Source organism: Zonotrichia leucophrys, chromosome 7 (assembly GCF_028769735.1).
Source record: "Zonotrichia leucophrys gambelii isolate GWCS_2022_RI chromosome 7, RI_Zleu_2.0, whole genome shotgun sequence".
NCBI classification, from domain to species: Eukaryota; Metazoa; Chordata; class Aves; order Passeriformes; family Passerellidae; genus Zonotrichia; species Zonotrichia leucophrys.
Genome location: NC_088177.1, coordinates 34438545 through 34452045, shown reverse-complemented (window position 1 = coordinate 34452045; position 13501 = coordinate 34438545). Strand labels below are relative to the sequence as shown.

The following is a 13501-nucleotide window of genomic DNA, read 5'->3' as shown; positions in this document are numbered from 1 at the left end:
GTGCATCAAGCACTTGCATTTTCACCAAGCACATGCACCTTTCACTTCTTGAGTCAAGGCATTCTCCCCTGGCTCCTTTCTTAGCTGAAGCCCAAAGTTCACATTTAACTTTCATTCAATCCCAAAGAGCTTCTTGCTGCTCTGGCTGGAGTTAAAACCTTTGCCATTTGTAAGAGACATAAAGGTCATAATAGCCTGAACCTGAACAGCTTTTAAGGACTTTGCCCACTATGGCAAACTGTATAAAGAAGCAACTGCTCATCTGTGACCACCAAGCTCTCCAACCTACCCCTCCCCCTTGAATATGACTCCATGAATTCCTGGAAATTTGGACAGTAAATTATACCACCTGATGGAAACTTGAGATAAGATAAAGGTGGTACTATTTTCCGATTATCTCAGACCAGGAAGAGAAAAACAAGCTGGGGGAGCACTGGCAATAAACACAAGGAATCTACACTGAAAGCCAACACAGCAACTGGGCTGAAAGTTCTGACTGGGTCCAGCAGGTGGATGCCACAGCTCACTCATTTAAATTGAGAATCTCCCAAATCAAAGAGAAAGACTGAACATGGGACTAATTAACATTGGAATAGAGGGAATAATTTAACCCATAGAATAAAAGAACTGTGCAGCCAAATGAGCACTGATTCCTGTGTTTGCTAAGATGTATAAATGGTGAAAGTCTGGAGTGACCTCAGGACCCCCCCACACTGAGAAGAGAAGAAGAGGACCAGCAGGATGTCTTCTGGATCTGTGGGTAGTGATATCTTTCTACTTAATCTGTCACTCCCTTTCTCCCTCTCTTTTTCTTATTCCTCTCTCTCTACCTCACATTTATGTTAAATAAAATCCGTACTACAAACTTGGACATATGGTCTCATTTGCACCTTAATTCACGCAGAGGCATCTCTCTAATAATCATAATTACTGGATCCTAACACCATAAATACTAAGTAGAATCAGTTGTTTATTATGAGGCTACTCTCTAATCTCAGCATCACACTTGCCTTCTTACTTGCTCCCTTGCCATTCTACTCACATTTTTGAATCTGTAAGCTTTCCCATGGGTATTTCTTGCAGACTGTACTAACCTGCCGAAGTCAGAATGCCTAAAAACTTCTACTGTTGAAGCATGTAAATCCTTTTGGCTTGATGTCACTAAGTTAAAGTCTCACAGCCTTAGGCCAAGTCTTATCCCAGATGATTTTAGCTGAGGCTCATGCTTGAACTTAGCACACAAATTATCAAATTGGTCACTTTGAAATACTGGGCACTCATCTTGCAGTCATGAATCTGAGATAAGAAAAGTCTATTTCTGAGATCATGACAAAAAGGAAATGAAAATGCATTTCTTTGCCAAAGGTGAAAATTCTCAGACTTTGAAGGCTCACAAGCCACCTCTTTTGTCCTTCTGTTAAGCATCTATGGCATGACAGAACTATGAATACTTCCATCAAAAACTCCCATTTTCTTCTAAGTGCCACCATGGAAATTACTTCACATAATCCATTTATATTAACAATGGAACCTATCAGCAACTACACTTGCAGTGATTCTTCTAAGTTATTAGTAACATGTCCAAGTTATACTTAGATTGTCCAAAAGCCTGAATGACAGAGAAGGACCCTGAAATGCCAAGCATAATGGGAACACTTGAGAAAATCTTCCCCACCTGTTGGATTCACTCGGCCATTCAATGCTTTCACCAACTTCTAGAAGGACAACCTGCTTTCTCCCTGTACCCACTTTCACATGTCTCAAAATAAACCCAAAGGCATTTCACAAACACCTCCTAGACTAAAATCTCAGGAGAAAACAAGTTCACCTGGAGTCACCTCCCTTAGGTCCCAGTGACCTTATATGTGAGGTAGAGGTACCCAAAGGACCCATGAAAGCAAAACCAGCATATGCACCCAGCATCAAGTGACAATCCAGGAACTCCAAACATGAAAGCTGCCATGCACAGTTCTGCTTCTACGTCATGTGTAGTTTATTTTATAGGGAGAACAGTTATTAAGAACATTTTTTGTATTAGTAAGGTCTGATTTAGTACTTGTACTCAATAGTCATGACAATTTTGTCAGACTGCATTAAAGAATTTAATCTCAAAATTCCCAAGTGGAAGAGAAAGAGCTATCAAATGTCTTCAGAGAAGGAAACCAAGATGCATGATTTAGGAGACAGCAATATAATAAAGAGTTTGGTATTCAGGAAAGAAATAACTACTCTTACAGATAAAAACTTTCATGGTGTCAATGGACAAGCCAATCTTGATTAAAACCAGAATCTGATTATTGAAGTTTTCTCTCTACTTCATAATGTAATCACTAGAATAACATCACAGCATAAATTCAATTTCAGCAAAATAAAATTACTGAGATTGTATATGCAACCCACATAAGCATATATAATTTTATAAAAAAGGACCAAGAAATAGATTACATTCCACTTTTACAAGTAATATGTCTCATCCTCAAATTCAATATAAAACTGTTCACTGCATTCCAAAAATTAATGAAAAAAATCACCATTCTATTCAATTTGTTCAATGTAAACTATCATAAAATATTTCATCCTTCATTGCCTCTTCTTGCTTATATGGGAAAATAATGAAGACTGACATATATTGCTTCTAGGTCTCACTTTGTAACTAGGAGCTTAATAAAACCCCCTTGGTGAACCAGATCCAGCGTTTGATTTCGAGTTACACATATAAACATCCTAACAGTCCTGTGTGGTTGTATTTACAGTTCTCAGGAAATGAAACACTCAAGGCACAAAATGTACATAAACACTCAAGCATCATGTGACAAATTGTAGCTAATTTTAATCATGTAAACAACAAGGGTCCATCCAATAGCACACTTAAGTAATTTCCCATTTAATTTCAGTCTTATTAAATCTCTAAAGATAATTAGAATTTAAACAAGGACTCTCTAATCCTATTGCTAAAGAAAATACACCAAATAAGACACATAGCTCCATGGCACCCTCTATCTTTTCACCTTTCTTCACTAAGAAACCAACCAAGACAACACCTCGAATCCTACACATAGGAAACAGTTTTCAAACCCACCCAAAATGGCACATACTCAGAAGTGACATATAATTGATGAATTTCATCATGCACCCATCCCAGAACAGGACTAAGAAATGTGACAGATGCCACCACTGTCCTTACACAGCACCCAGCCAAGGAACATGGAAACCCCTGGGGGTGCCCAAGGGCTGGCACAATTCAGCCAGAGGAAGTTGGGAGGCAGGAACAGGAACAGAGCTCATTCCCCAGAGAACTTTCAGCTGTGATATGTGAACCTCACTATGCATCTGAAAACAAATGTACATTTGAGGACAAGAGCTCAACAAAACCACAAAATAGCTTTCAGTTTACACAGTTTACAGAGATATGGGCTAAATCCAGACTTCCTCCATCATCTCAAAGACCCTTTAAAACAGTGTGATAAATCCCTTCAAAAATGTCTTCTTTGAGTCTGCTCAGATCTTCAAGTAAAAAGGCTTCTTTGTGAAGCCTTGTGAAGGCCATCACTACCTTCCTGATGAAAAATCATCTTCAGCTTCATAAAAAACATGATATCCCTACAGATCCATAGGAACATGGTCTTAAGTCAACCAAGACTTTTTGTCATGCTGCTTCTGGCACCAAGACCCTTCTGGGTCATCCTCTGGGGAGGCATACAGTTGCCAGAATTATTCCTCGGGGAGCCAGAAGTGACACCATCTCTAGACCTTTCCCAGTCCATGTATTCCTGCCATTCCCCAATTGCCTAGCCTGGGCTGGCTGCAACCAGGCCTTCAGAGTGAATCCAGGGGATACCCTCAGCAGGCCACAGGGGAAAAGGTCACAAAGGCCAATAAACCTTCTGAGGTTAGAAAAAACAAAAAAATTGTAATTCCTCCCTCCTAGAACCCTTCTGTACAGAACTGAAGAAAAGAAGTTATTTAGCACACCTCTCACTAAAAATAAACCCTGCTGTTGTCTCTTCTCAGAGGGCCCCACACTTCTCTGAAAAGCTATAATGGAAGCGGCTCATGGAATCCAAGAAATGCTTCTTGTAACTATTAGTATGCTATTCATGAATATTTATTCTTTCAACTTCCAATTAGTTAAGAAGCAAAAAAAAGAAGAAAAGTGACCAAACCTTTGCCAGTGACCGAACCAGTACTGAAACAAGGAGCAGGTGCACAAGATGCACAACAGAAATCTGGTACGGATACAGATTTATGCTGTGAACTATGTGCTGTGAATGAACAACTAAAAACCAAAAAGACCAATTCTTCTGAACTTCTTCTGAAGCATCATAACACAAAATCAGATTAAGTGACAGCAGGCAGATACTTATAAGTTCGATTTACCTCTGACTGTGAAGTATAAGACTATCTAACAGCACAATCTCCTCTCAGATTCTGACATGCCTCATCTACAGTGTCATACTTCTGATACTTGCCAGGTTTTACATGTTGACACTTCACAAATACATTTCTTCCTGACAGCTCCTTTACTAGCCAACTCCAGTAACAAATGATTCAAGTCAAAGAGTAAATGGTGTAGCTTCTCCAGAGTAAATCTGGTGTAACAGCAAGCAAGTGAAATATGAGCCTTGCAAGATCAGATTCAACCAACTTTACAGCTTCAAAGCAAAAGTCAAGATCCTCCTGGAACACAGGTACTCCAAAGAGCAGGTAACTCCTCCCCACAGCATGCCTCCAGTGAAGTGTGCCCCATGGCTGACTGGGGGCTCAGCAGCTCTCCTGTCTGCTCCACGATGAACCAAGTGACAGGACTCCACCATCACTTCCAAAGTGAACAGCACCCCATTCTCTGTGGGAATCACCCAGACTCAGCAAACAGCAAGAAAAGAGTATCAGAAAACATTCAGTGCCCTCACAAAATCTGCTGATCTGGAAAGAACTTGCTCCAGTGCCCATATGTACTCCTTACGCACACAGCCAAATGAGTTGAGATGCCCTGTTCAGGTTACCTACCAACATTCTCTCAATAAGGACAGCAACAAACCAAGAGTAAAGGGGTTGCTCATATCCGCACCTCCAATGAACATGAGAATTTAAAAAAAAAAACCCAACAAACACACAAAAGAACCCTCCAAAGCAATCGGTTAGGGAAATGAGAAGAACACCTGTATACATATTCTCATCAAAACAACCTACACATGAAACCAAGAAATCCCACAACTACACTACTAATCATAATACAAAAGCACAAAATACTAAAGTTTCTTTTCCCATTAATTGCTTCAAAACTTTTACAGTATTATTTTGCAGTGCTCAGGATCAACTTCATAAAAAATGTAGAAATAAAAATACAGACTCAGCTCTCTAAGCATAGGTTCACATTTACCTTTATTTCCTTCATGCCATGGGCAGTCTTCACTGTAGAAACCAAACTAACTTGCTTTAATTTTAAGATCATTAACAACACTATTATGTATCAATCGAGACAGATATTGCCAGCTCAAGTCTAAACTGCTTGAGAGAAAACTGGATGAACAGCCACCATGGACTCATTTCCAGAATGTACTTTCAGCCCAGTAAATTTTATTCCCCCAATGCCTCTTCAATTTTAGGAAAAGTAATTACAGTTTTGAAACAGGCCTTCTCAAATACAACTTTTCTCCCTGCCTGCTTTCACTTTCCCTTCCTCTTCCCCTTCCTTTCCCACAAATGAGCTATTAATTCCTAAATAAATGGAATACGTAGCACTTAGGATCAGGAGCCACAAGGGTCCACTGGTGACTATCTCCTGTTTAGAGGTCTGTTTAAACAGGAATTAAAAGAAATCCCTTCAGTGGATTTAGGCCCAAAAACTGAAATCTGCAAACACCTCAGTGGAATGGTCCCCTGGGTGACCACAGAGGAACCACACAGACCCTGGAGAAGTTCTCCAGAGACAAACACCATTTTGGTAAGTTTGCTACTGAGATGCAATGGTCTGAACACAAATTAGGAAACTCTTCCTTGTACTCCTCTTTGAAACACCAAAGCACTACTTCTCTCTGTTCTCTGTCTCTGTATCCCTAGCACAATGGAAAGAAAACCACCAACTTCATGTCCAGCCTGCTTTTAAAAATGAAGAACTTCTTTCAAGATGCAGTGGCCACCCTGAGCAATGGCACTACTTGATCAAAACATCAACGCGTGTTTGTTTGACAGCAGGTAACCAGAAATCACCACCAGGTCAAACAGCTGGATGGCAATGCCGGACTGGAACAGCTCCTCCAGACCCACACCTCCCATGCGACGTCAGATGCCCTAATTCCGCTTAGTATCTTCCTTGTGAATGGACTTTGATGAGTCTTCGTTTGGGCAGAGTACTGAAAACAGCAGTCATGATGCCTTTTAGGTATTAGTCAACCCTTTTTAAGGCCGAGGCCATTGGGCCCGAGTGTTCCCGGTCTGGCAGCGTCCCCTTCACCGGCCACGGGACCGCGGCGCCGGGGGACACGGCCACGGCGTCCCCGCCTGGCCCGGGGAAAGCCACAGGAGCGGGTCGGGGAGTCCCGAACCCCCGGCCCCGCCGCCCCCGGCCCCGCTCACCCTTCTTGTCCATGAGCCACATGAAGAAGAAGCAGGGCGCGAAGCCGATGGGCCCCCAGAAGACGAGCAGGGCGATGTCCCAGCCGCTGAAGCCGAAGGCCAGGCGGGCCGAGTTCTGGATAGGGCCCCATGTGTTCCACACCAGGCCTTGGGCGAAGCCCAGCAGCGAGAACAGCAGCAGCACCAGCCACCGCCGCCCGTACACGCGGCCCGACAGCGGCGGCAGCCGCCCCGCCGGGACCCCCGCCGGCCCCCGCGGCTGCGGCCGCGGCTGCTGCGGCGGCGGCGGCAGGAGGGGCCGCCGCTCCTCCGCGCTGCTCCAGCCCAAGCCCATCTGCGGGGGCGCTGCCGGGGGGCCGCAGGGGAGGAGGGGACGGGGCCGGGGGAAGGGACACCCACACTTCAGCCCCCGAGCGCGGCAGCGCTGCCCCGGCCCGGCGCTGCCGCATGCGCGGTCGGGGAGGGCCGGCGGCCGCCTCCTTCCTCCGCCGGCGAGGGGAGGAGGGAACGGGCGCCGCGGAGGAGAGCCGGGCCCGCCGCCCGCGGGGAGGGAGCCGCGCCGGCGGGCAGCGGGGGCGTGCGGGACGGGGAAGGCACCGTGCCGCGCCCCGTGGGGAGCGGGGGAGAGGAGCCCGGGGCAGGAGCGCGGCGGCCCGCGGGCGCGGCCGCCCGGGTGTCACCGGCTGGGCCGGGGAGCTCCGGCCGTCACGCCGCCACCGGCTCCGCCCCGCCGCGGCTCCCGGGCCGCGCTGCCCCTTCCGCCGCCGAAGGCGGTGCCGAGCCAGGCCCGCCCGAGCCGCCCCGCAGGCAGAGCCGCCGGAGCATGGCCGGGGCGCAGAGCTGCCGTCCCCCCGCGCCGGGTAGGTGCCCCTCGGCCCGGACCCCAGCGCGGCGCGGCTGCAGGCCCGGGCCGAGGAGGGTATGGGGAGGGTGAAACGGCGGCTGAAGCGGGGCCGTAACCGGGCCCGTGACCGGACCCGCCGAGCCCCTCCATCAGCTCCTCCTCCAACACGTCCCTGTCGGCCGCGGGCCCCCTCAGCAGCGTGCTACCTTCGCGCAGGGAGGTGCTGCAGCGGGGCGTCCCTCGGATATCGATCCTCTTAAAGGGAGAAGGAAATCGTGTTGCTTTGGTGGATATAAATCAACCACGGTCCGAACTGAGAGGGAAAACATAACAGGGTTCGGGTACAACATGCACAGAAGTCCATTTTAAAATAATTCGGGTCAATATACCATCATGCGGGGAACACTATGCTCATTAGTGTTATCATTTAAATAGATTGAAGTATATATTCATTTGATTAGTTTATGTGAGAATTTATCTGTAGATCAACCATCTGTACTTGTCATAAAATTAATGGTTCGTATGCTGCACAGTGCTTCATGTGCCCTAAAATATTGGGTATTTCAGTGTGGCTTGATTAGACATTCTGTCACCAAGTCTGGAAGTTGGCTTGATTAATGCCTGTGTAATTAAATGACGAGAGCTGAACGGTGGGATCCCCACAGACTGGTTTTATGTCCAGTGTCAGTGTCATAACTGTTGATGTGCTGGGCAGTGCACAGCTGAATTTTACACATGGCCACCATCCCACAATTTTGCAGCCAAAACCTCCAAAGTTTCATTTCATTCCCATGACATTCTTCTCAGAACATAACAGACATTGCTTTTTTTTTAGTCCATGCAGCTCAGTTTCCTAGACTGAAAGTATGTGCTGACTGAAATCAGCAGAACTATGATCAAAAGAAAATTATGTTTTGTCTACAAAACTTCAGGAAATGCCACATGAAAAATAAAATTCACACACAAATAATGGGGGACATACAGAAAACTCAAATTTGAGGCTGCTGTGTACAGCTGTAGTGACAAAAGCACAGTAAAAACATAGGGTGAGATTCAGACTTCCTCATGGCTGATATATATTCTGGTAGTGATTTGGAGCTCCCAATAAGATTAATTCCCCATTTTACTAAGTCTTTTTCATACATTACCACCTCAGCATAGTTTAGCCCATGCCAAAACATTCTTTCAATTTAAAAAGGGTATGTTACAACTATAATTTAAGTGATTTGCTGGCATTCATCCAAAGACAAAGTGCTGCTATTTGCAGAAGTAAACAATGTGAAAAAGTACTTCTCTCTTTGAACATTTTTCAATTAACTGTAGTAATTGTGGGGGTTTCATGGTTCTAGTGGCAGGAAACCCATCAAGAAATAAGACAAGTGGGGTTTTGTGGTGTGCTTCTTAACTGCAAAACTTGTCTCATGCCTCATATTATCTGCCTTGTCAAATGAAAACTTGAGTATAAGCAAGATAACTCTTTGATAACTTATCCAAGACACTTCATCTTATGATGGGTTTCAAGATATTTTGCCTCTTTCATGGGTCAACAGGAAAGAGAAATTTCTGAGAAACAGCAACAAACTAAAGGAGTTGTCAAAATAAGGCTCAAAAATATTTAAGTATATTTATTATTGACTTAATGATTTAAATAATTTATTTTAATTGCTTGATTTGAAATCGCTCCATCTTTTCATAGCTTCACAACCCATATGCGCATCTTTCAGTCATGGCCTGACCTTTTCTATTCCAGCTATTTAATTAACACAGTGTAATATTCTGTGTGAATTATTCTTGTTTGCAGGATATGGTATTGGTTAAATTTGTTAATGTAAAGGAGCAGTGTATTGTTGATAAACTGTTGGAAACCAAATTAGCTTTATCTTGCAGCTAGCTGATTGCATTATTTCACTCATGGGTATAATACTCCTCTAAATATGCTAATTTCACTCTTTTCTCCGTGTGGTGACATTTTTACTGTTCTCATTACTGACATTTGTAATATTTGAGGTGGGGAAATTTTTCTTGCTTTAACCTCATTATAATGTAGCTAAAGAGATTTGAATATTATCAGATGAAATGCACATATATTCAGGCAAGCAGAAAGGTTATTTTCTCTCCTGGCCCATAACTTTCACGTCTTTGCATGACACCTGGATCCAGACTGTGATACAGATGCCCATGCAGGTACTACTTGCCTGAGCACAATAGTGTGTCTATTGGTAGGTGCCTTCATTTCCAACCTACAAGCTCTGAGGTGGTTGTGTGACCATATTCCTGCCTATCTGCCTGCGTCTGACCTAAAACATTCAGGAATTCATCTTAGGAGGAGTTGGTTGCCTGGAGCTCTGATAGACTAGTGGTGACAGACAAAAATTACATGGCTGGGGCTGTCCTTGCTTCCAAATGCTCCTGCATCCCTGAGGCAGGCCTGGTGGATCTGCTTGCAGGTTGGCACCTGCAGTGTGCCAATTTAAGATTGGCTTATTAATATAAACTGAGGCTTTGGTGGTTTGTTGCCACCTTGGGGCATCTGCAGAGTCTAGTTCAGCTAAAACACATCTGTCATGTAATGTTGTGCTCAGCAGTCCAGGAGAGCATCCCCCCATGGGGCAACCCCCAGTTCCTAGCACATTAGGAAAGGCCATTTGCTCTTTCCTGTCACCATGGTTTTGACAGATTCGCCTCCATGTGACATTCCTCAGAGATTCAGTGAATGTCAGTGTCCTCTTGGTTCTCACACGTCTCTCCCAACAGCTCCTAATGTCACAGATACAATCTTGTCCTTTCTTGTGTCAACTCATACCTTGCAATGTGACAGGCAGCAAGTCATTGCATACCTCATAAAGGTTAGAAGCATTTTGGCACCAATGGGCAGAACCCAAAATTAATTCAAAGATTGAAAAGTAGTATTTTGCAGATTCTAAAAATTCCTTCCAGGATCTAAAAAAAGTTCTCTTTACCAGGGATTTCCCTCAATTTCCAGACTTCAGCTGGAATTATGACAGTGCAGTTTCAGAGCTGCCATAAACAACACTGGTGTAGCAGGGGTGTGTAATGAGTGAGTTCTTTACACCCCATCTTGAAAAACACCTCTGAAGGTGAGCCTGTGAGGTGTGAGCCAATCTTGTTCTTCCTTCCTTAAGTTTTGACATTGTTTCTATTCTAGTTGCTCAGGAACAGGTTGGTTGAAATCTGCTCTGGTTTGGGCACCTTCCAATCTGTGTATTCATTCAGCATATTTTCTTGCCTTCCTTTTTTATTGGGAAGTATGTGAACTCCAGCTCTAACGTCATACAATGATTTCCTGGTCCTTCAGGTTTTACAGTGCTTCCTTTTTTCTAGTGTCAACAGGAAGCAAAAATACAGACCAGACACATCTTTAGCTTATGAAAGCTGAGCAGTTTTATTCTTAAATTCAAACTTCAGTGTTTTCCAGTGGGGAATTCATTTATACCTTTTGATTGCAGGCTGTGTATATTCCCACTGCAGAGTGACCATTGTAGTGCAGATGATTCCAGGTTTGTGCTGAGCCAGAGCCCATTGTAAGATTCTCTAGGGAGAGCTGGGATTTTCCACCTTTTCCTGTGGAGTCTGCCTTTGTGGCTGGCTAATGAAAGACATGTCACTGGATTGATTCTCTGTACACCACACTGCAGGTTCTTTAGTGCAGCTCTCAAAAGGAATATGCAAAAGTCACATCTGACTTGGGCTTTGAGCACATTTAAAGCATTCTGTGCTCCATTTCTGCTTGTCCTGCCATTCATCACCTCCTTAATGATGAACATGTAAGTGATGATTGTATCTTCTTTGAGGGGGAGGTGGAAGCTACATGATGTCTTTCATCAAGGTAATTTTGTTGGCTACTGCCCTACCTCACTTAGCCTTCAGGCTCCATGTCTTAGACATTGTAGGGAGTTTATATTGGAACTCCAGCTCCAGCAGACTACTGCCCCTGTGTTGTCTCATTTTATTCAGGGCCACCATGTGCAAGTAACCGCAAATGACATCAGTGGAGTATTTTACACCCCAAAGTTATGTTAAGGAAATTCATTTCCAAAGACTGATGGTTCCTGTCTTCCTGAAAACCTGAGAATTATGCAAATGAACTGAGTCACAGGATGTTAGGCTTGAATTGGGAAGTACAGGGTGAAAATCTCCACTGTCTCCTTGTGCTAGAACTGCCTCAGTGCAGCTCTCATTGTCTCTGGTGCCAGCAAGGAGAGATAGTCATGGTGCTCTGGTACTGGTCTGTCCTTTGTGCCTCTGGTGCACGTGTTTCTCATTTCTTATCAAACTGTGCCATTGTTCTCCTGTTGTCTTACATGGAAGCAACAAGGGGTAACTTAATTACCTCTCTGCTATAATTAACAATGTAGACATTAGGGAGTTTGTTTGTGTTGGTCTAGTCAGGTTTAGCTGTCATACCATAGGTATGCTGTGAGCTCTGCAAATGAGTTGTCTGAAGACCTGATTGTCTGGATAGGTGTTTGGGATCAAATACATATTGAGGACAAAAAGCTCACAAAACGTTGTTTGTGTCTTTGAAAATGTCACTCTAACATGTAATTTCATATAGAAAGAAGAGGCTGAATAGATTATTTCTTTGTCTGTGCTTTTCTCAACAGGGACATATATGAATAAAGTTTAAATATTCTATGCATTGTGATCACAGACACAATGAAATTCTTAGGAGTGGATATAGTAGCATGAGATGTTGGGTTCTGTAAGAATATTTTAAAAAAGAGCAATGGTAAGGTAGTTTGGATGTCTTGGTATAAAAGTAAAACTTTAACCTTTCACAGTTTTATTATTTCGCTAATGTTCAGGGGGTTATCTTAAAATTCTATGTAAAATTCATACTTTTGAAGACCAGACATAAAAGACATCATTCCTTCTAATACTTGTATTACATCAGACAATGTTGAGTGATATTAATGTTTAAAAAGAATATGAAAATATTGAAACTCTTCTACTGTAAGGAGTTTTCCCTATTTGCTCATAGGTTGAAAAATACTGAGTTTTGGTAGATTTTACATATTGCAAGAAACTTCCAAAACTCCAAAGCAGCAGCACTGTCATAGTTTGTTGTATAATTAAAGGTCACCTTCAGTCTCCAGAAATGCAGATGCAGCTGATTACAACAGGAGTTCATGGAGATCTGAGTAGCAACTTGGGCCTGCAGTCCTTGATCTTCTCTGATATTTAGTCTTGGTGTTTACAGATACAGAAACTTTGCAGGCAGTTGTTATTTGAAAAAGAAAAGATAAAGAAAATCTCTGGAGGGAAAATGCTGAAGATACGTTGACATCACTAGCAGCAGTTCACTGTATTACAAAGTTGTGAAAAGGCTGTGCTTTTTCAGCTAAAGAAGAGTTTATGTTTAATAGTTATATTAAAAACCAGAACTAATATGAACATGTTAAGGTTGAAAATTAAATTAGAAAACCTTAGTAGTTCACATATTTGTGGGCTGTTTTGGTCAAGTGTATTGTTGACATTATGTCAAAGTAAAGCAATATTTTTACATGAACCTATATGGTCTGGGTCTATATGAACCCCAGGATTCAAAATATGCACTGTTAACAGTTTTTCACCACCAAAATTCATGTTGCAGCATGAAAATCTTTATGAACAAAAATAGGAATTTGAAGCAAAGATTAAAGGCATTTCTGGTTGTTTTAGCCATGCTGAAAGAAATTGAATGATGTAAACAATGGAATAATAGCCATGCTTTTTCCTTAGTATTCCTATAAAAATGGCAATCCCTGAATCTAATCCCCTTATTGTGCATTCCAGAAACTGTTCTTGAGGTTCACATGGTGGGTCTCTTTCAAGTCAATAATTCATGTAATTCAAAAACTTCTTATATTCTTTTAAAGTATAATTTCATTCTGACAATTAGTTATACCTCTAATTGACTTCGTCATTAATCATAATTTGTATTCTGTGCAGTATGATGGTGAACAAGGTCATGTATACTATCATCAAAACTCCTTTGAGGATCAAATTCAAAAGGCTCCATTGTATTAATTACTATTTATTAAAATAGCTTGTAGGGGAAAAAAAGCATGTATTTTGAGA

At 42.9% G+C, this 13501-nt stretch overlaps 2 protein-coding genes across 2 annotated transcripts in view; one reads left to right on the top strand and one right to left on the bottom strand.

The window, feature by feature from the left end:
• The window catches only part of SLC49A4 (solute carrier family 49 member 4), a 72086-nt gene extending 64873 nt beyond the window's left edge, over positions 1-7213 (bottom strand). Inside the window, exon 1 of the mRNA XM_064719021.1 lies at positions 6577-7213. Coding sequence (XP_064575091.1) covers positions 6577-6910 — 334 coding nt within the window. The 5' untranslated portion in view covers positions 6911-7213. The remainder of the gene's footprint in view (positions 1-6576) is intronic.
• HSPBAP1 (HSPB1 associated protein 1) overlaps positions 7203-13501 on the top strand; it is a 37476-nt gene continuing 31177 nt past the window's right edge. Inside the window, exon 1 of the mRNA XM_064719020.1 lies at positions 7203-7436. Coding sequence (XP_064575090.1) covers positions 7400-7436 — 37 coding nt within the window. The 5' untranslated portion in view covers positions 7203-7399. The remainder of the gene's footprint in view (positions 7437-13501) is intronic.